The following is a 25489-nucleotide window of genomic DNA, read 5'->3' on the forward strand; positions in this document are numbered from 1 at the left end:
ATTTTCAATTGTTTTCATTACTCTGTTAAATATAAATACGTGTCTTGATGATAGCTGAGATCTGGAGGTGGAAAAAGCTGTGCAGACTCTAGGTAGGAGACTGTGCCTGTGCTGAGTGCCTCCCTAGCACCCAACCCAGCTTCACCGCGCAGCGAGGACTCTCCATCACCCTCATTGTAGTGGAAGAGCAGAAGCACCGAGATGTGCAGAGATTCCAGCAATATACCCCACTCCCACTGGCAGCTTGGATGTGGGATCACCAGCATAATGGTTTTATCTTCAATAGTTGACACTATTCCTCTTACGCCTGCGCAACGTGTCTTTCTGCTAATGCAACTGCCTATCCACTGATGTAACTCCATGGAAGAAGTCACATCTCTTAACTGAGACATCTCCAATCTGCATCAAACTCTGTGTTCAGCAACTCTGGAGGTCCCAGGGCTAGGAAATCAATCCAGCCTTGCAGAGCCATGTCATTCTCACACAAGAAAAAAATAAAAATCATAAGGAGGAAAAAAACACCTTCGTATCTTAATTTCCTCATTCAACAGTGTAAGAGCAGTGAGCCTGAGGATCCCCCTAACTCCAATCAGAATAAAGTTGCACACACATTTTTTTCTAAATCCTTTGTCAACAGCCTTCACCAGCTGCTACATTTTAAACCTAAGAGGTCTGCCTGCACAACACGACCTTTGCCTGCTTCCCTCGATGCAGTTAGCAGCTAGCTTATGTACTTAGCGAAGAGCTCAAAATAATCCATCCTGGAAGTGCTCCCATATGTGTATCCTCATGGCTACAGAAGAGGTTCACCCTTAACATCTTGGAATTTGGTTTTTGATTGTGCCTCCTAAAGAGCTTTCACCTTAACGTGAAGAGTTCAGCTTTAACTCCAGGTGGATAATGTAGGGTGAAAAACGGATTCTGGGGATGAGGTCCTGAAAAGCTCACACATTTCCAGCATTCTGCCCTGTGGCCCCACCACGTCCAGGAGCTGCAGGTTCCAGCAGCAGTATCTGTGATGGCCAGTGATGCTTGCCATGGCAGGGAGCTCTAGCGAACAGGCCATGGCAACTGCTGGGAAGGAAACCAGTGGGAGAAACCAGTGCTTCAAGATGTTTTTTTCTTCACTGTCCCCGAAGACAGGGAGAGGGAGCTAGGGAGCATGACAAAGTCAAGCAAGCCCTGGGTTCCCTTCTTCCCTCATGCAGGACTATTCCATTTAAGTACATAAAATGCTTTGAAGGCACAGTGCAGCTGGCCTCCCAGGCTGAAGTTTATATTCTTGAAAGTCTTGTCTTCCTTAATTTGTTCTGACAAGAGTTGAAACGGGACTATTTGTCCAGTGATATGGAAGGCAAGGGGAAAGAGCAAGGGATTTTTTTTTCCTCCAGAAATGAGTTTCCAAAAGAAGCAGACCCAAACCTCCTCTTTCTCTTACAAGTGTTTTTTCAAATGGTGATTGAACAGATCCTGTGTGCTGGTACTTCAGCTGCCTTATGTCTCTTTGGGGGCTTGTGAGTAAAATTCCTTGAGATCACAAAGCAGATGTTTAATGATCACACTGTTTTTTCTGTTGTTTTCACAGAACTCACAAAGAATATGGCATAAATGTCCTTGGAAATGAGCAGGTCAAAAATGAGACTGGTCTCTTTTTTTTAGAGGTTCTCTAGTTTTCTTTTGTGTAAGAAACCAAACCAACTTACAGATCTGCTCCTGTTCCATAGATAGAGTACTTGACTTCTCCCCAAAGCCCTGAATCTGGATCTGTAGCCTTAAGAAAAGAAAATAAGTGTCATCCTTTACTAAGTCACAAAGAGAAATGTTTCATTTTTCTTTTAACAACAGACCATACAAAAGCTCAAATGCTTTTCTTTCTTTTTGCCATCACATTTTTAGGGGGAATCACATAAAGAAACGTGCACCTAGCAAACCGCAAAACCTAACACAAGGAAGTGTCACTGGCTGTCTCAGGGAAGCTGCCAAGGTGCCACCTGTCCCCTGGCTGGTGCCCAGAGGCTGTAGCGGGGAGAAAGCCACTAGATGGCCCCATCTGCTGACATTTAACACATCCTTCCTTTATAAAGATCAAGCTGATTTCAGCGACAGGTACAAACTGCCCACTCTCAAGCCTTCCTAATGACCAGTTAAATATTAATGTATATTCCCTAAACAAAATTATTTACTTTATATAGAGTGGTTTTTCAGCCTCTGCTTAAGTGGTTCAATTTAAAGTAATGCATAACAAATGCTTTAATCTATACAAAGTATTTCAGCTTTGTTTATATTTTAATCACTCTTGTGCCTGTGTGACTTTTAGTAATGCAGATACTACACCAAACAATATCTCTGTGCTGGACTCTTGCTGGCTTCCTTTCTTAGCTCAGGGTTAGGAAGGCTATTGATTTGATGACAGCTACGTCCATAACTGATTCTTGTCCATGTCAGATTCTCCCAGCCCCTAATTTTGATTGCATTCTACTTTAGGGCTGCCTAAATATTCCTAAAACATTTTACACCATCTGAGTGGTTCCAAAGAATGTTTATCAATACAGTGATAGGCACTTTAAATATACATATATATATATAATATATATATATAAGCATCTATAAACATATATATATAAGTAAAAAAATATACACACAAACATTTTGCCAGAGTTGCTGTCCTGAGTACTTGGAGTATCTCAGTTTGTGAAGTGTATTTGGGGATCTAGGTGAAGCACTGAGCTGACAGCACATGACAGTAAATTCTACATGGACCCATCAGCTACGCTGTCCTGGTCACCCCAGCTCAGAATGGCTCATTTTTGCTGCTTTTTCTCTTAAAAAAAAATTCTTTCTTTGCTGTGCACCACCTAGAATTTTTTATTCCTTTTGCTGCAAAGACAGTGATGTTTGGAAGTCTCCATTTTCTACAGCTTTCTTATTAGCTTCCTCTATTAACCGTTTTGGCATTGTTTATGTTTTACTTTGTCTTTTATTCTTCCACCCCTGAAATCTGCCTTTTGCAGTTTATTATTCTGACTATTTTCCTTTCCTACTTGCAGCTGGGCTGTGCTGGAGTTCTCTTGGCAGCCTGCCTCCCTCATCCCTACCCGTGAGGCCTCTGCAAGGTGACTGACATCACCCACCGAGCCCCGCACGGACGGGAGCGCTCTCTCTCTCTGCGACATGAAATCCATTTCCAGTCCAGCAGCTGCACTGCAGAGATACAGCTCTCACCAAGGGCTGGAAACGCTCCTCCAGTACACAGGGCCTATGTAATACCCCGACTTTCTTTCTGTGAACATGTGAGATACTGGAAAATCTGCAGGCATCTTCTCCCACTGTGAGAAGATACGTACATAGGGATCTTTCTTTCCCAGCTTTTAACATTATATCCTTGCCTTCATTAATTGCCTAATTATGCATTTAGCAGCCAAATTCCTCCCAGGAGGAGGAGACTAATACAACAGCCATCTTGTTTTCGTTTTACTTGTATTTAGCAAGCAAATCCAGTAAATCCAATGCCACTCAGTCATAACTGAATCTTCCTGCTGGACACTGATTTGACTGCGGCTTTCTTAGCACTCACAAACCGTGTGATTTGACTTAAAATCAGATGGCTTTTAATTAAAAACCGAAGTAAATTTGTTCTACAAATGTTTACCTAAACCTTTATTTTACTTTATTATGGATTTTTTTTGGTTGATTCTGGAAAGGAACTGGAGTTCAGTCCAGAATCTAAATGGCGAGTAAGATTTGGTACTTGCCTCTGTCCATTGTTTTTAAGGAAACTGAACCACAGACACCCATAAAAGAGATCATTTCTCAAGAGAGGGATGAAGCTTACTGTAACAGCAACTACATTTGAGCCCCCCGGCGAGTTCTCGGGGATCCTGGCAATATAGTAGTCGGAGGAGAACTTTGGGACATTGTCGTTGGTATCCAGCAAGCGTATCACCACGTCAGCTGTCGAGCTGAATTTCTCTGGTGTGTTCACCTCTATTGCAAGAAGCTACAAGGAGAAATACAGGAAATTACTACAACGCAGCTATTGTTACTTCTTAAAAGAGCTTCCTTCCAGTACCCATGGCACACTGGTGCATTTTAGTCTGGTTGGTCCAGACAGATCAAGAAGAGAGAGATCATGAGCTGGGTCAGTGTGCAGTCCGGGCTTGTTTGTGCATGCTCATGATCAGCAATCTAGCTGTGGAAAACCTGTGTATACATAGTAGACTACGCTGTGACTGATGTGATACATCATGACTAACCAATACAGCTCAAAAAGCATCTAACAGAAGCAAGCAAAGGCCCATCCCTGGGCAGCTCCCGGAACCTAGGGAAACACAAGCACTGAGTAATTCTGAATAATCCTGTACATTGAATTATGATCATTTGCAGAGGAAGCATAAATTCTTCATCAGGAAATAATCACCTCACTGTCTCAGAGGAGGAAGAAAGGGCTCTGGTGTAACGTGTTCTCATAACTCTGCTCATCTGAGAGGGCAGGCAACCAAGTACAGCATGACCAGGGATGGGAAGAAGCAAGCAGCATGGATGTCCTGGCTAATAGGGAAAAGGCTTTCTTGGTGTTATCTCCTGGAGCTATTCTTGCTCTGTGAACATTTATAGGGGTTGGAAATATGCAGGGAAAGGGTCACTGAATAGATTAATCTTGAATTATTGTTTTCTCTAAAAGGGGAGTTGGGTCATTGTGTCTCTGTTCTAACTTCGGGCATCTCAGATGGTGCTACAGCAAAAGAAATTTCTGAAAGGATGGTTGTACAAGCATCAGCAAAACCTACTTGTGAGCAATCTCAGCTCCTGAAGCAGCACAGAGAGAAAATCTTATTGCTTATCATGCACATGGAGCTGTAACTACATTATAACATCTGCAGTGTTATAATAATCTACAGCTATAACTAAATTATAACAATCTCTGCTGCTGGAATCAGCCTGTCTTAAAATATCTTCTAAAGGCTTAGTATTTAGCTTTGCTTTTTACATTCATTTTTTATTTCCTCTCCTTAGAGGAGCCATAGTCCAGCTATGTCAACGTGCTGAAAACATCTGCCTTCAGGACAGGATTTTTGTCAGCTTTCTTGCCTGCAATGTCTTAATGCAGAGAGAGAGAAGAGCAGCATAGAACTGTAACTTCACAGGACTAGGTATCAACAATTAATACAAGTGCTGGAAGAACAAACTGAGATGTAACCTTAAAAGTGGCAAGTAGATTTTAAAGAGAGTTTGATTCTGTCAACTACAGATAACTGCAGCCTCCCATGGTCCTGGCCTACAGCAGCCTCCCGTGGGCCTGGCCTGCAGTAAGTGTCGCGATCAGCAGAATGGGAGGGACAGGTCCAGGCTCCTGTTGAAGCAGGATGTACTCTAAGCTGAAGGAGGCAGAGGCACGAGGTTTGGCCCCCAAAGCGTGTGAGCCCATGACATGGTGGCAACATGTTGCCACCAACATCTGGCCCCTGTGGCAGAGAGATTTGAGATCCAAGAGGCCACGCTGGAGGTGTATGAATTACTACAGCTGCCAAACCTTGGGACACCCACCTCGGCGCTCGCCAGCTGAAAATGAAGGAGGTCCTGATTACCAACTACATTTAAGAGCCAGCCCTAAATGGAAGACAGATTTTCTCCAGCAACCTTTGCCTCAGGTAGTTATCCAGTGCACCTCCAAGTCAAATTAGTTTTAATTCATCTCTGGCATTTTACACTTCAATAACAAACCAGAGAAGAGAGATCATTGCTTTCAGAAGAAAAACCCTGAAAATACCTTCTCAAAGCTGCTGTGGGATGCATGTTAAATAGAAATAAGAATATATTTCACCCAAATTTCTAACCAGAATGACTACATTGGCAAGTACAACTGAGTAGGAAGCAATTTGAACTTTTCAGGGAAATGGAGACAGCAGTGAGGTCTTTATAAAGCATTCGCTGCCATATATTACTATCATATCATCCAGCTGCACCTTCTTCATTTGGAATCTGGACAAAGGCTTCACATTTTCAGCGAAGTCTTATGGTCTTTCTCCAGTAGAAATAATTTCATCCCCCCAAAAAAGTGAATAACTGCTTAAGCTAAAATAATATATAACCTTTTTCCTGGTAATTAAGTCTTTCACTGTTCATAGAAATCACATTAACTACTTTTATTTCTATTAGTATTCATGAGGAGGCCATGTGTAACTTCTTTACTGGTCTTTTGGTAGTTTAACCTGAATAAATGTGCACTTATTATAATTAGTTTCAGTAGCACTTTATAACCCTTTCAGAATCTTCCATTTTAATACAGTAATGATGCCTCCTATTTTTGTAGCATCTATAACCTATGAAGCTCCAAACGACTAAGGAACATTACAGGAGGAGACATGAAGCATGCTGCAGTGAAATGACTTGCTAAGCACAAAGCAAACCATGTAGCAAGGGTGAGAACAAATTCCAGGAAGTTGGCTTCTGGACTGAGCAAAACCTGCCACTTTCTGTACAAAATGACAGCTAGCATATGTTAATACTCAGCTAGACAGGTTTGGCTATTTATTTATTTCTTCTTATTATCATTATTAGGATTTTCTGTGCCATTCTTTGCAGTCAGAACTGAACCATCTATAGTCATGTTCAGAGGCAGCTGACAAAATCAGACTATTTAGATATCTTGTTGATAAGCCAATGAATCCATCAGGGAAGCTGATCATGCAAGTATCCAGCTTCTGTATGAATTCTTGAATGGCTGGTGTGGGGCACGGGTGAGATTGCCTCAGGTCAGTCTGCAAAAGGCCAGATAGATCAATACACTCTGACAACGGCAGTGAGCAAATTGGGGAAATGGTCTTCCAGTCAGCTGGGCTCTTCAGCTTGCCAGCATTCGAAAGGATGAACATGAACCAAATTACTTAGGACTAAGCAGGTAAAGTTCTGGCTCCAGAGAAATTAGGATTTCTCTCTGTGAATTTATCCTTGTAAGAACAGAAATAAGACCTTTAGGGCTCAGTCTAGAATGGCTCAGAGTCACAAACACGTGCAGTACCCACACAGAGAGAATACTCAACATTTTGCACTGACTGGACTAAATTGGGTCACAGACACATCCATTAAACCTTTGGAAGTTGATGAAGCAGGGGCAGAAATGAGTTTCCTTCACATGGAATACAATGTCACTGACAACGGGTCAGACAGCTCCAGGTTGATTAAGACCCTAAATCCTGTCAGATACATGAGCCATCATACATGTATCATATACACAAGTAGAGAGGAGTCAGAAAGCAGAAGTACCTTGAAGGTTAACACCTTGAATTTTTCATAGTCAATCGCAACAGAATTTTCCACGATTATTGTCACCTGAGCCTCATTCAGGACAGTTTGGGGAACCACTCGGAAGATGCCACCAGGTCCAACAAGACGGAGGTTGAATTTAGCATTAGCTCCCTGGGAACCAAAGCAGACACAGCATTGTTTTCAGTGCATTTCTTACAGCCTAGATTGGCTCTGTTTCTTCACACTGCATAATCAGAATGAGTCTTACCACTCTCCATCCCCTTGGCAGGAGACTGCTAAGCAGCTTAAGTTAGATAATCCCTCCAGCCCTGGTCACAAGACGGACACAGCTTTTCTTAAAATAGATTGACAAGCATGGTTATTCTTTCAGTCATAATGGTAAAACCCTGCAGCAGGACTGGCTTACAGAGCAACTCTTGTGGCAAGCAGCCTTGGGCTTTGCGCCACACACTGTGAGCTAGCGCAGGTGACAGAGATGGCACCACGTGCACACTGGGAGGCAAGTCCTACTTCCTCCTGGCTCCTGCCAAGGAAAGGTAACTGCCTGAATCAGGACAATGGACCCTCAAAACCCCTGCCTGTGTCCCTTAAGAGTTCACAGCCTGGGATGATGACGCAGAATCAAGCAGACACACTGTTTCCAAACACAGGTGGTACTCCACTGTTGGTACTCACTAGGTTAAGCTAGCCCAGAGTTACAAGACACTAAAGCTTTTGCAAGCTGATGCACTTGGGAAGATGGAGGAGCTCCGCTTACGTAGGATAAAATATGACACATATTTGACAGCTCCAGGTGAAGTGCCAAGCCAAATCCCATAATATAGATTATAGCCAGGGAGGTCGTGGGAAGCAGCAATATCTAGAAGGTTACCACCACTTGTGTGGGAGCAAAAGAGGAAAGATGAGAAGGGGATTCTCGTGTTCCAGCCTTAGTGGGAGGTGTGAAAACAAGCTGAGCCCATTTAATCTACTCTCCGATTCATCAGTTTCTGAAACAATGTCACAGTTACTGTGTGACAACAGCCAGGTGTGCTGCCTGGCTGGTGCCATGCTCTTCCCCTAGAGTGAGCCTGAGATGAAGAATTTCTAGTAAACGGCTTTTATGCAGGATAACTCTACTGTCAGCTGTATCCCTGGAGGACTTGTTATGAGCAGTTCTTGCTGCAACCCTAGCTCATGTCAGGAGGAAAAAGTATTCAGCAGTAGTTCCCCAAGGGAACCAGAACAATTGTGGATCCCAACTCAGCGGTCTGCGTTGTTTAGTCATACAAACCTCCACAGCTACACAGATGACAACAGGCTCTCTTTCACTGGGCCATAAAGCCAAACACAGAAAGCCAGAGGTCCTGGACTGTGGAAAAAAGTGCTGATGGGAAAGGTGGATCCTCTGACCCTACCAAGTCCTCCGCACTTGGAACTGGACATGACTGGAGGGATGATGGCATGGAGTGGAAGAGAGAACTGCCTCCCTCCTACAGCTAAGTGGTTTCTGACAGTGAAGTCCACCAAACCTAGATATCCTCAGACCAAGCCATGCTGCTGCACATCTCCAAGCAGACACCTGTGGGCCACAGGAATGACTGAAGGAACATCACCACTGAGCCCTGAACGGTGTCTGTTGGATGAAAAGGGTTGGGGAAGAATTTTCTGCATAATATTCTTGCAAGATGGCATTTCCATCAAACTGCAGGCCTAAAGCAGTCTTTTCTCACAGCCTTCTCCTCCTCCCCTGTACCATCCACTCCCTCAAAAGAAAGAGCCACTAATGGCTGTGAGGGAAGCAGACATATGTTAAATTTTCTTCTCTATACAGTCCTCTTGTACAGAAGGGAAAACATTGCATTCTGTGCCTTAAAAGAAAAGCAACCCTACCCCCTGCAGTGATGTCTCACACTGCACCAGGAAGCCTCTTCAGAAATCTATACAGTGTATTTAGCAATGTTCTCTGCTTATTTCATAGCCTAACTTGCAGCCTAAATATTTTGTCAGCCTATGTATGATACATACATATTTTTTCTCTAAATAAAAGAGATGGGCTTTGTTTCTTTCCTTCTGCAGCAACATCCCCTGTGACAATAGCAGGAGATGTAGCACTGCTTTGAAAGCAGTCATTTATCTGCTTGCTGCAGAGCAGCAGGAAGGAGGGGGAAGCAGCTAGTGGGTTTGATAGCGTACAATCCAGTCAAAACAGCACAATACTGAGTGTGGTTACAGAAGAGCACCCTTTCCAATAGTAATACAGTTCTCAGATGCATTAAACTTTTCTCTTGTCACTGCCTAACCTCAGGCTAACTCAGATGGATGCCATTCACACAGCATTTAGCTTAGGGATCCCTATAGCAACCATCACCATAGTATCTTTGGGCATTGTGGGCCAGTTATGTAGCGGGCTGAGATGGATGGAGTCTTCTCTCCTTTTCCTTTACCTGGTTAGAGTTAGTTTGGCTCTGGTACAATTTTCAAGATTACCTAAACACTATCAGTGAGTGGGAATGGTTTATCAAAACATGCATTGCAGACAGGCTGCAGCGCAGGGCCAGAAGGATAATATACTGTAATAAACCCAATGTCAGGCAGGGTACCGACTGTTGTTTCCAGCGGGAGCTGAGGAGATACAGACAGCAACTGCACTTTAAGTTACTAAAGCGATGGGAAGCTCTGAGTAAATCTCCAAAAGCAGTACATACTTGGACATTACACTGACAACAACTGAATATAACCAGTAGTCAGGGAAGTTCGTAAGGACTGTTCAACTTCAGTCAGCACAAGAACTGGGATGCAGCTTTAGGACCACCCTTCTCATTGACATAACAACAGTGTATGACATACTAAGTATACTTCTGGGTCCAAACTCTCTGTGGTAACGCAGCCTACAACTACTTTGTCTGCCCTAGGCTTCTGGGGGATGCAGGTGAAATAGCTGAGTTCCTAAAATGACCTTTCTCCACCTGACAGCTCTTTGCAGTACTTGGGAAAATAAGGCAGGAAAACCAGAAGTGCACATAGTTTCCACCTACCTGATCTGAATCATTGACTGTAATCTTCAGCCCCCTCAAGATTTCACCCTCTGGGGGATGCTCGTACATGGTCAGTTCAAATCTGTTCTGGGGACCATTTTCTCCATAGAATGTGGGTGGATGGTTGTTGAGGTCGACCACCCGTATAGTCACCATGGCAAAAGCGTAAACCGAGATGTCGCCTTCTGGGCTGACTTCTGATGCCTGCAGCAGGCAAATGACAGCAAAGAACGATGAGGGAATACTCTCTTTTCTCACTTCAGGTATTGTTCTGCAGGTACCAATCGCCCTAACACACTAACTTGCACAAAGATTCACAGCCTTGTATTTCTCTAGAAATCTCAGACTGTTTCACACTGGAGTTTATGGAGATTTATGGTAATAAACCACAGCCAATGAAAAAATTCTCCTAGTTTTGTGAGCATACTACCTCGCCCTAGGTGAGAACAGTTGTCTAAAGACAGATAATCTCATAGAGACAACGTAACTGCTTGCCAGAGTGTTGACAGAAAAGGAAGACAATCTTCAGATTTGCTGTGGTACCACAGGTAGCTGATTTTCACATTGCTGCAAGGACTGCAGCCTTGAAAACACTGTGAAAACAACTGTCCTTGCTGCATGTAGGCAAATACTTGAAACAGGAAAATGACACACTTTAAAAATAAAAGATCTAGTCTCTGATTTAGAGTTCTGTTTTGCTGTCTAGATGAGCTTAATATAATCTGGATATAGTTTGGACAGACAGGCAAACCTAGTTGGCATTTTTCTGAGCTGAAAGATCAAATCTGACTGGGTTTCAATGGTTCCAACGTGCAGCCTTGTTCGCTGGATTGAACCTAAGAAGTTTCTTCTGTCAGGACAGAAACGATGGCTGGTGTTTCTGTACCAAAAGAGCTCTCTCTAACACACTTTTTTGCTCAAAGGGCTCAAAATGAAAGGCACCAGGCTGCTCAATTTCTCTGAAGATACTAGTTCACTGAGACACCTGCCACTACCTATGCTGGTTAATGCAACACTTCTGGTTCCTCTGGCAGAGTTTGTAGCCTGCACAAGCTCCAGGTCTCCCCTGATATAATTAGGGGATCAGAAGAGCTCACAAGGACTTAACTAATCCTGTATCTGGGAAGCACTATCAGACTGCAGTAAACCAGAGGGATTAGGGGAAGAAATGTTGCCTGAGTTTAACTTGAACAACGGGAACTCTACAATCTCCCAGGTTCAGAAAGCTCCTTGAGCCCACTAGCAAGTGCCCTTGGGGATGTCACACTGCTTCTGGCAGCGTGCAAGGCCTCAAAGCTGCCTTTAGACAATATTGTCCTTACCATGACAAACTCTCCTGGTTCTGATATGTGTGAATAAAATGATATAGTCTTCACAATTTAACTGCACATTTTAAAACTCTCGGTCTTTAGAAACTGCTTAAAATAATGCAGCCTGTCACAGTGATATGACTTCCCCTATGCATTGGCTCATCAAGGTGTTAGCCTGTATTTTTATGTGTCTGCTTGATGCTTCAGGAGTGGATACTGACATGACATTGCATGATCTACACCAGTCAAATTGACAGTTACCTATCTCATCACATAGAAGTTACAAGACATTAATTTCCAGTTTAGCAATAGTGTCTGAAAACAGAGTTATGTACATAGGGATATTGTAAAGGATGTTGGTACTGTAGAGTCAGAGATTAAATTAGCCAAGATGACTTCACTTGAAAGCAGTAATTTGAGACACTAAATATCCCAAGGAACAAAAGCAGTTTGTCTAAAATAGCTCAATTTATAGCTGACTTCACCTGTTTTAGAAACTACTTCCTATATTTGAGCAGAGTGCCAGATAGTGTGAAAGAAAACAATCTTGCCTGCTCATGGTATTTGGGACCAACAGCCTTCAAGTGGCCACTGGACATACCTGAACTTTCAGTTCGTACACTTCTTTCTTGAGCTGATTTGGGCTTTTTATCACAGAAATGGCTCCAGTTGTGTTGTTGATTTCAAATGAACCTTCACTTCCTGCAATAAAAACAAGATGCTCTAGTTACGTGCCACACTTCCTTTTTCTGAACAAGCATGTGCAATCAACCACACACTTCATTAAGCATATCTTTGTCCGTGTGTGTATCCATATCTGCAAGTAGATCCAAAGACACTTTTCAGAAATGAAGCATTTCTATGCCTGGTCACAGTGAGATGAAAACACAGATGAGAGCCAAAAAGGGTTTTATCCCCTAGGAGCGGCTCAGTGGAGCTCGGCCCCTCTGGGCAGCTGCCCTCACTTTCCTCTTCCCACCCTGGTCAGGCTCCCTTCAAGCCTCAGCAACCAGGCATGTGAATTTGGCATTCATTTCTATTATGCTGTCTTTATATGCTGGTTTAGACAAAAATAGACATTCCTCATTTTAATTAGCAAATGCATAATGAAGTCTGAGAAACAAGAACATTTTGCTCACTAATATCAGCCAAGGTGAGAAGTCTGACAATCTGTCTGAAAGAAACAGCCAGTCTTTCTGCAAACACCATCTCTGGAGAAGTGTATTCTGGCCTTTGACATTCAGTTATTAAAAAATGCAGCCTCTTGCAAGTCTGTCCTGAACAAAAAGGGATTTTGGAGGATCTGGGGTAAAACCCAGGCTTTTTGCATTGAGGCCAAGCCTGACACAGCAGGACAGGGTTGCAGGCTGGCTCTGCTGCAGCTGACCTAACCTCCATTAATCCCAACAGACCAGTCACAGGGCTGCAGCCCCTTGAGACCTGGTGAATTTGCAGTGAAGCGAATGCCAGTTTGCAGAAAGGAAGTGCTGTGTCATCACAGTGACTGCACCCATCTCGCCATCACAGCCAAAAGCAGGCTGTTGAGAAGGGAGGGGACCAGTCAGCACCTCAAAGGGTCCTGTTCTGCTCTGCCGTGGGACTAGGAGTACCCCTGCATGCTATCTCATATGTAGGGTATCATCCACAACCTATGCTGTGGCAGAGCCTACCGTTCAAAGGAAAAGAGAGGGAAACCCTTACGATGAAGGAGATCAAGGCTTCAGAAATAATGGATGATGGCCTGAAACCCCAGTCATTTTTCTTTTTCTCTAACTCAATTCCAATGCTGATGTTAAAGCACCTGATAGCACCCCGTTTTGCTAATACCTGCAATAACTGCGACTTCATTAAAGTACACTAGACACAACATTGAGCAGGTATCGACTCATACCATGGTCAATTATTAAGATACATTGGCCTGGAAAGTACATCCTGACTGAGAAGAAGCTTAAGTCAATAGTGGCTCCCAGCCACCATACTTCATGTTATTGTATAGTTATCCCAGGGATATTGGTAACTCGGAGTACGCAGCATTATGTGTGTTCCTTCGTACAGCACGGTCAGGGGACCGGAGTATTCTCTAAAATTATCCCACACTCCCCAGTTTAAAAATAGATTTATAAAGAACAAATAATTTCCTATTTGCTGTTCGCATTTTCTTGCCCTTCGACAACCCAGCCTGCAGATACTGAAATAATGGCTTGTCACCAGTAATACCAGGGTCTGAGGTGCAGCAGTAGCAATCTATTGTAATCCTTTGTTCTCTATTTCTTCAACTTTCTATGCACTAAAAGCATATTCCCTTCCCCTCTTTTCCATTTCGTGCTAATAAAATCCTGTGTTAATGTGCATGAGGAAAGCCTGCTCTCCATTAAGTCATATTTTGTGCTACTTATCTGTCATCCCCTTCCATCTTCATTTTCTGCTCTTTCCTAATCACTTTTTTTTATCCCAAAGCACCTTTTGGTCCTCCTCCTATTTTCTTTGGAAATCTTGTATCTTTCCTCATTAATCTTACTTCTTTTTGACATTTTCCCAGGTTCCTCTGCCTCCATTTATTTTCCTTTCTCAATTTTTCCCGTCTAGCATATTTTCATCCCACTCATTTTCATTCTCCACCCTTCTTTTTACCTTTTCTCATTTTCCCTCTGTTCTCTTCTGCAATCTCTTTTCTCAATGTTCCTACCTTCCTTTTACCTTTTTGCACTGAGAAGAAGGAATCTCAGCAAGCGTCCCATCCATCAAGGCAAAACCTCAGCTGCAACCCTCTCCATCCTCTCCAGACATCACTGTTTACACCCCATAACACAACAAAGAACTTATTCAATAGCTCTGCTACTATTCCTCAGATATCGCTTGTGAAATCTGGGGGTCTTTCATGCCTGGGAGCGGGGTGCCCAGGAAGTTGCCATGGAAGTCTTGTTTTGGAGGAAGAGAGAATCAAAGAGAATTAAAGTTGTAGCTTGAAATTTAGTTGAGCTAAGCTGTTAACTTCACCAGCTAATGAATCATCAATTCAGCTAAGTCTCACATTTATGCTATTAAAAGATGTGTGACAGACACCCTCAGAATAGCTGATGAAAAGCATTAATCTTCTGATAACATCTACTTTCTTCCAGTGCAGTGTACAGACAGCCTCTCCTCACTAGTAAATATAACTTCTTCCAAGAAACCCAAGGTTTGACCATTTAGTCACTTTAATCACAATATTAATAAAAATATCCCTCTAAATACTGTGCCTGGGTCTTTCATTAAAAGACAGAGATGCTCAGTAGCAGTGAACGTGTCTCCCTTTATGCTCCCTGGAATGACAAGCAGGCTACTGATGCCTAACAAATCAGCAACATTAAAAACTCCAAGCATAGTTCTGTGAAGCAGACACTAAAACTCACTGAATCATAACTTGGCTGGTTTGAGGCACCTGACAATATTTCATGAGAGTTTGTCTCAGCTTTATTAAACTCCAGCATATCCCATTCTAATTTAATGTCAGATCTAGTTTTGAGTGCCCTTCGGATCTCATACAAATCTACTCACCGTTCACAATGCAGTAATGAATACTGTTAGGCTTTCCTCTGTCTCCATCAAGAGCAACAACGGTAAGGACCTCAGAGCCCTGGGGAGCAATGGGAAATCACAGTCTGTGTGCTGAGATCAAAGAGCAGCAAAATTGCAAACGTGTAATAATAAACCCAACCTCCGTTAGCCTTTCTGCAGCAAGGTGTTGCAGGGAAGAGTAATTTCGCTTGTGCAGCACGAGGAGCACTGCAAGGTGTGTGCAAGGTGGTTTCTGGGCCTTAGATGCCTCAGGAGGGCAGGGCTTGCTGCAGCCTCAGGGCATGCCATGCCCTGCCAAGAGACCAGTGCCAGTTCACCCAGCACCCTGCCCTCCTGGGTCTTTTCCACACTGCATTGGGTGAGCACCAGAGGATGAGCAGGAGCACTGCACTGCTCCCCACGGGCTGCTCGTGCCCACTGCTGCGGCAGTGCTGAGGTGTGGGTGAGAAATGGCTGCAGAGCCCATGTGGCTACGGGTGCCTCAGCCCTTGGGACTGTCTGGCTGGCTGCAGGAGCAGTTGGAAGCTGTGGTCTGAGACACCTACCTCGAGTCACAGACTTGGACAGAAGACTTTGAGCAATCAGAGATGCAAGGTACAGTTTGGGTCATTACCAAGCTGCCCTCTGGTAGCTGCTGTGCAGGCTCCCAGCATTTCTGCATGCCCCATGGCCACACAGCGTGCTGAGACACAGGCCCCTGCTGAGGAATCAGCAGGTCGTTTTGGTCCTACCTGATTAAGTTTGGACAGGCAGTGAAAGCAAACAGGGAAACACAAAGTAACTCGGCCCACAGAACATTTAGGGCATAAGATTGTGATGAAAATGACAGTGATTTCATTGTCCTTAAATGTTCACTGTCTGTCTTTCTGTGCCAGCTACATGGCCGTGGGCCATATGTATGGAACTTGAGTACTGGAGATCATTTTCTTGTGTGACTACTCCTATCAACTCAGAAGGATGATGACTGCCAGTGTTAGAATACTCACCCAAGTGGCAAGGAGCTGTGCAATTTAGGCCTCTGAACTAAAGTGTAACTGTTTGGGACTGCAAAAACAGGCAACACTAAAGTAACTGTCAGTTAATCACAAATGGCAACAGGGAACATTGTCATGACAACCCCTGAGTGAATTTTTCAAACAAGAGCAAGGTTCTGTTACAGCAACAGGAAATACAGAACTGTATTTATTATCATTTATGCTGGAAGCTGCAATAAAATCTGCCTAGTGGGCAAAATGCAGTGCAGTCCCTTTGAAGGTGACAGAGTACGTGTAAATCCTGACAGCTCCACTGAGGAGAAAAGGAGCAAGTTTGCAAAATTAACACCAAACGTGTAAACAACACTAAAATCAGCTAGTGTGTCTCTCTCTGCAGAGTTCATTCTAATAGCAAAACCCACACTGGGAAGGACTGATGTCTGCTTCCAACACAGTAATACCGTAATGGTGTAAGTTATGAGCTCAGGCTGGATGTAATTAACATTTATTGACTCCCATTTCCATGGTAAACAATAACTCCCACGTGCACCTGATAGTTATTTCAAGATCTATATGTAACTATGCAGAATAAATCAATATACGGAATATCATTCTTCTCTGCCCTGCTGAAACACAACAGCCTACGTGCTGAACTGCAGTTGACAGTGATGCAAGGGCTGCAGCATACACTGGAGTTCCGAGCAGAAAGCAAAGACATGATCTTTCCTGAAGTGCAAGGGAAGATCAGCTGAACAGTGTGCAGTCACACTGCCAAAGAGACCAATGATCCGATGTTGGCTAATTTCAAGAGTAGATACCATTTCTTGTTCTGCGTAGGAAGTAAACTTCAATTCAGGGTTGTGCATCAAGGTGAAAGTTGATCTATACACAACATCATGACACTGCGTATACAGAAAACTCATTAGTTTGCAGCTTCAAGTCTACTGTGTGGCTGAAAGCATCATGGTGGGTATAAAAACCTAACCTGCCAAGGTGTATACTCCCTTTTAAGCAAATCTGCATTAGGTGTTTCTGAGGTGAGGGCACAGCCAGGTGCTCAGTGTACTCCTTGGGTTCTGTGTTTGTGATAGCTGTCTTCAGCAGCACACACATACCCACAAATGCAATGTCCCCACTTGTAAGTGGTTCTCTTAAGTATGTCCTTGCTTGCCTGATAATTTGGTCAGGGTTGGGCTTGGGAGGACTTCTGTCTCTCTAATCATCACTGAGCAGAAAGTGTCCTGCATTGTGGGGATGTCAGGCTTACTTTTCCTAGGTGATGTCAGCGGGACAGCTCAAAAAGTGTCTGGAGTATCTGGGCATAAATTCCCCGCACACCTTGCACAACCAGCTGTTGGTACCAGACCGATCAGGGAGAAAAAAAAAGCACCATGAGACCATACAGCACACAAACACACTAAGGCTTCTAGCATGACATGTTCAGGTGAGGTAATTGGCAACCTGCTGCAACCTTCACCCAAGTTTCTCTGCAGGTCTCAGCTACGGAAGAGCGTTCAGTCATTTTCTGGGCTTAGGCCAACATAAATGGGCCAAATTCTTTCTGATTTTAATGACAGCAACAGGAAGCCCTGTATGGCAAATCTGCAATGGATGTGAATAAGAAGTCTGAGATTCGGGCAGCTCATTTCACCAAGGAGTGAAATCACCATTTGGGTCCCAGTTTCCAATAAAGCCTGAGCTGAGATGTGAAAGACCGTGCTTGTTCTCCTTCAGGTGAAACCCAGCACTTACTGCAAGTGTGTCCTCGTAGACGTATCCATAGTAGGGAGTGCCGATGAACATGGGAGGAGTGTCCTGAACATCCTCCACATTGACAGTAACCGTTGTTGTGGCTGAAAACACTTTGTTGTCTCCCCTGAGCTTTCCACCACCATCCTAGAAGAGAAGTTATCATCAGATCCCTCTGCCAAAACGTGTCTAAAAATCGGCTTATGGCATTGCAGGCATCCCACAAGCCTTCAGAAGCTCACCCCCAGGAACACCTCTCAACATACGGACTTGTCTCTGCTGCCCTACTCTCTTTTCTATTTGTCCTGCTCCTTCTCTGATTAGGAAGATGGCTTACAGTGCCTCAGAAGTAATTCCTTATATTCGAAATGGTTGTGTCAATATATGTAGCCACGTATCATCTTTTATCAATGGCTCAGGATACAAGGAATTCAAGGGGGATTTTTTGGGAAAAAAAGAATGCCAGAAACTGATGCTAAAAGTTAGTGACTAAGTTCTTCACATATAGTCTTCTCAAATACAAGGTAGTGCATTTCTAGGGGGAAATAAAACAGCGCACATGATCAAAGTCTCCTAGGGATTCTTACATGACAAAGTGAAAGCACAGAGGAGCCATGCAGCCAAGAACTGTTAGATAGCCACAGTGTATAAACAGTCTCTGGGGACCTGACTACAATCAACCCTGTGCTACTGATACAGCAGAGGCAATTAGAAAGATGACTCGCAATTTCAGAAGCTTTTAACACCCTCAGTCTCAGAGCACAGGCTGGAGGTCAGTAGTCATGCTGGTGTATAAGAGTGTGAATTCTTCAGCATGTCTACTGTACCCGTTCTAAATATTTTTTTTATGTTTTATTTAAAGATATACTCACTTCTTTTTCCTACTTACTTCTCCAAAGGCAACATTTAAACTGAATTTTGCTACTTCTCCTCAAATGAACTCTGGCTGAATAAATACATAAGAGGATACGTATGTTTTTCATAAAACATGAGAAACTCAAAGTCCTCACAAGTAGTAGCAAAATCATCCTCTTTCCACCCATGAGAGCCTGTCTGTGTGACAGGTCCCCATAGGATCCTGAGCAACTTTACTTCAGAATCCATAAACTTTTAATGCCTTTTATGAATCCTCAGCCATGCCACAGGCACAGCACTGCTGAGAACGGCAGTGCCAAGAAGGGATGTGCAGCAACATTTGCAGGATTTGAATAAGCTCCTGCCACAAGGCAGCAGAGAACTGAAAGGAAGAGACATCCATGGATATTTGCAGAAAACCAGTCACTCGTGCTGCACGATGTCCAGCTGCACCCTGTGTCTTACTGTGGCTAATGGCTGTGACTCACAGGGCCTGCATGCCAGGGGTTTGCCTTTGTTGTGTCAGGGCCGTGATGAGGGCAGCATGAGGGAGCCCTGGGCACCTGCATTTGTTGAAAGGCTGATGCTTCCTGAAGCCGGGGCTGCATACACCAACCCCTCACCTCTAGGTGACTCAAAACTCAGTGACTTGCTGCAGCAGGGCTTGCTGTCCTGGCACTGGGGCCTGAGTATGAAGTGGGAAACCTGCTCCTAAATCCCTCCAGATGCTGCTCAGCAGAAGACACTTGTCACCGTTCCTGCCTCACTTTTCCATGTTACCCCACACACCTCCAGATGTTATAGGGCGAGCAGCTCTGCTCCCTCAGCGTTATACTTCACATTCCAGCAACCCTGAACTCATGTTCAAACTAATCATTCCTACCCAAATAAAGCCCCCTACCTCCTATAGTTTCAGATAAAAGCTTTATACCTTGGCCACAACAATGACAAAATGTGTTCTTGATTTCTCATAATCCAGGGTGACCCCTGTTTTGATGCGCAGGACACCACTGTGACGGTCTATTGTAAACTTATTAGCATGGATGTTCTAGAAGAAAAGAAAAGCAGAAACAGTGAGAGATTACAGGTATGGAAATAAGATTGCTGTAGGGATTCATCTTTTATTTCATCTGCTAAGGGAAAAGACTAGAATAATGATATGGTTTGGGTGAATAATGTATTTGATGAATTTCACCTCTGTGTGTTTATGAACAATTCATGAACCAACCACGAGCATCTCATTATTCAGACTAAATCAGTTACCTTCAATGTAGATTTTTTTTTAATCTTTTAGTATTTCATTGTGAAATCTTAAACTTTGGTTAACACAGCTTATTGCATGGAAAGAGGTAGGGAGGCTTAACAGAAAAATACTTGAGGGGAAAAAAGGAAGAAGAAAAAAGCTTTTACACCCAAATGTTGCAAAGTTCTGGCTTCAAAAAAAAAAAAAAAAAGCAAGATTATTGCCAATAGAGGGGTGTTTTGGTGATTTTTGTGATATACAAATAAAACCTAAAAGACATCTGATTTCCAAAAAGGCCTAAAAAGATCTCCCTCCATTCTTCTGGTCCGGAGGTATCTATAAACACATGTCTATTTGGGTGTCAATACATGATGGTCACCATCAGACAATCCTGGTCTTTTCAGTAGCCATCACCACCTGCTCACATCAGACTTTCAGAGAGCTTTTCACTCTGTGCAACTTAAGAATCCTCAGAGTTTGGGCCAAAAGACACAGCAACCTTTTTTCAATGAGAACATGTATTTAGTAGGCTTTCTGTCATACAAATGTATCGACTAGATACAGGAGTTTGAAGCTACTGTTCCTTGGTCTCCTAGTCATCAGCTTACTGGAAAAAGCCCTGTGCAAAATCAAATCCTGCATATAATGTATTTGAAATAGATCATAATTGTTGAAATCAAAACTAAATTTCAACAAGGCACTCAAGGTGGTATTTCACAGTATGCCCAAGCTCTTAACAAGATTAGATTTAGTGCTATGTAAATATCTTCCAACTTGTTTCCATATTTGTATCCAAAATAAACACTGCAACAAACTGGGTTTTTTTCCTGCTGCCTTTAGAAAAAGGGGAACTGCAGCTAATCTCTACGAAGCTGCTTGTAGGAAGAAAAAGGAATTTTGAGGATATAATGCAAAAAATTGCCCTTTTGGCATGCAGAAGGTCTGTAATAAAGAAATTCAGATTTAAATACAGAGCCCTTTCTGTTCTTCACCAGCAGACAACACCTGAAAGGCTGGTTTCAAGCAGGCACAGCTTTGTCAGTAAGAAGACAGTACCTCATATTTCACACTGTGATCCAGTTCTCTGTTATGCACCAGCCTACTCCACCAAAGCCCACGTTTCTGTTTCCAGTGCATTGTGCTTCCTAAAGAAAACTATTTCACACTGTATATATGTATATATGTGTATATATATATATGCACACAAGATTCCAAGTTAGACTTGGTCTCTCCGTCACACCAAAGGAAGCACCAGGAAGGGCTGTGCTGTGAGAAGTCCTGCTGGCAAGCATAGCTGCCAGATGGGCAACTCCAGTTCCTCCTTCTGCCTGCTGGACTGCGCTTGGCTGCTCAGGCAGGCGGTATCCCTTTTGTCAATGTTTGTTTTCTTCTGCACACAACAAAACTGGTCCTACTGACTCTAGTAGCAGGCTCAACCCTCAAAATCTTTTTGTCGACGAGGTTTCAGTAAATAGAGATCATTTTTGAAGGCACAGGTAATACCTTACCTGCAAGAAGTAGGTGATACTTCCTCCAGAACCGGTGTCTTTGTCCACTGCCTCAATTTTAAAGATACTGCTGCCAGAGGGAGCATTCTGTAACCAGAAAGAAGTGGAAAAACAGATTCTGTAACCACAAAGAAGTGGAAAAAGAAGAAATGAGAAATAAGCACACAAGGAGGCAAAAAGACAGTGTGACGGTAGAAAGATTATAAACACATTGAGAGAACTGAAGAGCAGAAAGGAAAGAGATTAAAAATGGAGGACATTGGAGAACAATGAGAAGGAAGAAAAACTTTTTGGAATGATAGGAAATCTCAGCTAAGACAGAGCGCATCCTATTCCCACTGAAGTAAATTCTAGAAAGTCCCAATGACCCACATCATGGATCTTACCCACAAAATAGCATACCTTCAGTACCTACAGACTTATTCCCTAAGTTTGCAGTGGTGATTAAATATCCACCCAAATCCCAAAACAAAAGTTCTGCACATCTTACTTCACTATTTTACATACTAGCTCCTTTTTACAACCTATTGGAATATACTTCCAGTATGCAAAGGAATTGCACCAACCTCTGGGACTTGAACTATATAAGGTGTATTGATGAACTCCGGGCTCTCATCATTAGCATCCATTACAAGGATCCTGACTTTTTCAGAAACCTGTAGCAGAATATAAAGAACATATTATGACTCAAACTGATCTTCAACACATACCTGCTCTTTTTCCTACTAAGGTGTATGCAAAGGCAATGCAAAGTCCTGTTGCAATAGAGCATCTTTGCACTACCAAAAACGAGCACATAAAAGAAAACACAGAAAATCCCACAATCCAGGAGAATTTGCTTTGTGGAGAACACCCAGATATCTCCAGACTAAATAAGGAGTCTCAGAGTACCTTGTAAATTACAGACTGGGGCTATTTTTCAAGTCTTTTGTCATCTTTATGGCATTCAAGATCCATGATGTATTTTATGAGAATACATAAAAGACTGTAAGAGTTGGTATCTGACAGCCAAGAGCATTCGTTAATGCCTCATTTGATATCATGATACTGTGTAACAGCATGCATAATTTGGATGTACAAATGCATGCTACTAATTTGTAACAATCCATCTCAAACAAAATGTGTTCTTCTCCTAAAAATACAGCAAATATATTTGACCAACAAAGCTTCCCAGTTATTTGCAAGTGGACACATGGATGTTGACCCCATTATTCCCTATTTACAGAGGTTGCCTAGGCAGTTGTGTCCGTAGGATGCTGGCACCTTCCAAGCATTTTTAATCTAAACTAATTTGTTTGAGATGAGGAAGAGCTCTAGAGTTATTCTGTCTTGTGAATAGTAAGAGGGTCCCACTTTTGTGACACCTCTAGTGATGAAGCCCAGGTCCTTTTATTGGCAGGCATGTATCCTGGCTGTGACAGCATCCATCAGTAAACTGAAAATGCCAAGGAAATTTGTAGAACTAGGACTGGATGCTTGTGCAATGCCTTGGATTAAGCCCTTAACGATTAGAGATGATCAAAGCTTTATTCAACAGCAGACAAGAAAACCCCCACCACCTCAGCCTAAGCAAATCTTCTTAATGTCACTCTAGAAAAACACCGTGGGGGTGGAGGGACACTCAGCTCTTGGGCATCCAACACTAGCTCCTATAAAGTGATGCATTTCTCCAAAAAGCTTCCAGATCTTTCTTCGGTATGAATCCTACTGAGCTGACAGCGACACTTCTTAGGAAGCTGCTGTAATTCCACAGGCCACCAAGTCATTTTTTCAGCTCACGCTGCATTGTAATTATTCTCAAATAGCTGTGCAAGGGGCTGGAGCGAGACCCGAGTTACTGGAAGTTCAGCGGCTCTTGAAACAGGAGGGAAGACTAATGAGATTGTGTTTTCTGATAAAATGAGATAGTTCCTGTATGGTAATTTAAGAAGAGGAGGTATGTGGGGACAGACAATTTGACAAGATACCGCATAATTAAATACTTACTGTACTCAGGCCATCTGAAATACTAACAATGACTTCAATCTCGTCTTCCTTCTGAAAACCAAGAAAATTCCTTAGTCAGAGAGACAGTGTTTGCCCTGATTGGAAAAGGCCCACAAATTTAAATGTGCCTCACAACCGGTAGATGAAAGTAACTAATACCACAAAACAACCACAGCAAGGGCTAGGAAGACCCCTAAGAGGCTCCAGCTGCAGAGCTCCTTGGACTTTCTGTGGCCACTTTCCAGAGGTGGGAATCCCTGTTGTCCTACAAAGTGCTAGTGAAAATCAGGCATCTTTTTCAAGAAACATTCCCTAAAAAGGCACTGCTGGTTCAAAATTCTTCTGTCTCAGTATAAAGTATTTTGCAAAGGGGACACGAAGGGTTCAGTGCCTGTGTTCTCAGGGCACTATTGCTGGGAACCTCTTTAACCCACATGCTTACGTGTAGGCTAATGGGCTATGAAGTTACTAGAGAAGTGCCCTGGAACACTGCTTACACAAATCTCTACTTCCACTTAATGATAGGATGGTCCCCTGTCTGAGGATCAGAGGGCCATAACTGCCCCATAGCATTTCACAGGGTGTGGGAAGATAGAAATGGAGAGCAAACTTCTCTTTTGGCAAAAGCTGGATAGACAGCTGCTGAAATATTTGACAGCAGTGTCAGTGGCACAGGTGAAGTGGAAAACAATGTGATGGATGAAGTATAATGTCTCAGAACTGCAAAGTATATTAGATGTTTCAGGGGTAACTATACTGGCATTGTCTCTCAAAGCTACAGATCAAATTAAACTGAAGGGAATTCCATGAATGGCGTGGTGCCATTTCACTGTACCTCTCTGTCAAGCTCTTCGATCAGTGTAACATTTCCAAGGTTCTTGTCAACAGAAAAGTAACGTCTTGATCCAGCTTCATAGGCCAGGCCGTATGTCACAGGATCTCCTTCTGGATCAGTTCCATTCAGAGTGTACACATGGGTACCTGAAAAATTGGCATTCAACAGCGTTTCCCTGTGGTTACTTCCATCAGCAACTACTTCACTGATCTGTTCCTTTGGAACTGAGCTCCCCTGTGGCAGACAAAGCTTTTGTGAATCAAACTCACTTACTGGGAAACATGAGTAAGCAGACAGCTCAATAGCCCTGACTGCCACTTTTCTGTCTACTGGCTAAACTGTGTTTTATCAGTCTGGTTTCTGTCACTTTGGGTCCTTTCCTGTGGAACCACACCTAGATCAATACTGTTCACATCACGGTGTTTACACAGACAGTAAACTCTCGACTGTCAGCCCAGGTGACTTGGAAGCAACGCTTTTGTACAATTTCAGCCATAGCAAAAGGCCCTCACACACACACCCCCCTCTGCTCTATGGGAACAACAAACTAGCAGGCAGAGGATCTGGCAGCTGAAGGCAGCACTCCCACAGGACTGCACCCAGGCTCTGAAACTCAGGAGGTGCAAGGACATTTGCAGACTTTTCCACTTACAGAACTAATAGATGCAAGCCTTTCCTACTCCGCTCTCCCTCATTAGCTCCCTCTCATTAAATTCTCTACTTAACACACCCACTCATGCTCCTACCAGTGAATAAATTCTCTAAACTCATCAATGTATTTCTTTCACAAGCTGTGGAAGAGATTGTTATTTCTATTTTTAAACATTTGAGAAGTTGGTGCCAGTTTTTCCAGTGAACTGACTTTGTTTATCCGAAGTGATACTTCCTGGGGGAGTTATAACACCCACACTTTCAAAACATGGTGAGGGTTAATTAGTATTATTTTTTTAAACTTACATCTTGTCATTCTACTATGCATTAGTATCTTTATAGAAATAACTTAAAGTACTTGACAAATAACAGTCAACTGAGCCAGAAACATAAACCACTGTTGTTTCCTTCCAACCTGCTGTGCCCGAGATATCCAAGCTGAAGAGAGTCAGAACAGTAACTGTACCTTACACCCAACAGAATTCTCTGCACTGGAAATACTGCAGCCACCCAACAAACTGGTGAGTGAGTGAGTTT

General features: G+C 43.1%; 1 protein-coding gene across 1 annotated transcript in view; it reads right to left on the minus strand.

Annotated features, from left to right (window-relative positions):
- CDHR1 (cadherin related family member 1) overlaps nt 1–25489 on the minus strand; it is a gene marked incomplete at both ends in the record, with an annotated part of 43887 nt that overhangs the window by 9840 nt on the left and 8558 nt on the right. Inside the window, 12 exons of the mRNA XM_084264399.1 lie at nt 1704–1771; nt 3833–3997; nt 7264–7416; nt 10284–10487; nt 12195–12295; nt 15131–15209; nt 17878–18021; nt 19661–19777; nt 21481–21567; nt 22047–22136; nt 23467–23517; nt 24302–24447. Of these exons, the coding sequence (XP_084120525.1) occupies nt 1704–1771; nt 3833–3997; nt 7264–7416; nt 10284–10487; nt 12195–12295; nt 15131–15209; nt 17878–18021; nt 19661–19777; nt 21481–21567; nt 22047–22136; nt 23467–23517; nt 24302–24447 (1405 nt within the window). The remainder of the gene's footprint in view (nt 1–1703; nt 1772–3832; nt 3998–7263; nt 7417–10283; nt 10488–12194; nt 12296–15130; nt 15210–17877; nt 18022–19660; nt 19778–21480; nt 21568–22046; nt 22137–23466; nt 23518–24301; nt 24448–25489) is intronic.

The sequence above is a fragment of the Gallinula chloropus genome (genome assembly GCF_964237585.1).
Source record: "Gallinula chloropus genome assembly, chromosome: 5".
NCBI lineage: Eukaryota > Metazoa > Chordata > Aves > Gruiformes > Rallidae > Gallinula > Gallinula chloropus.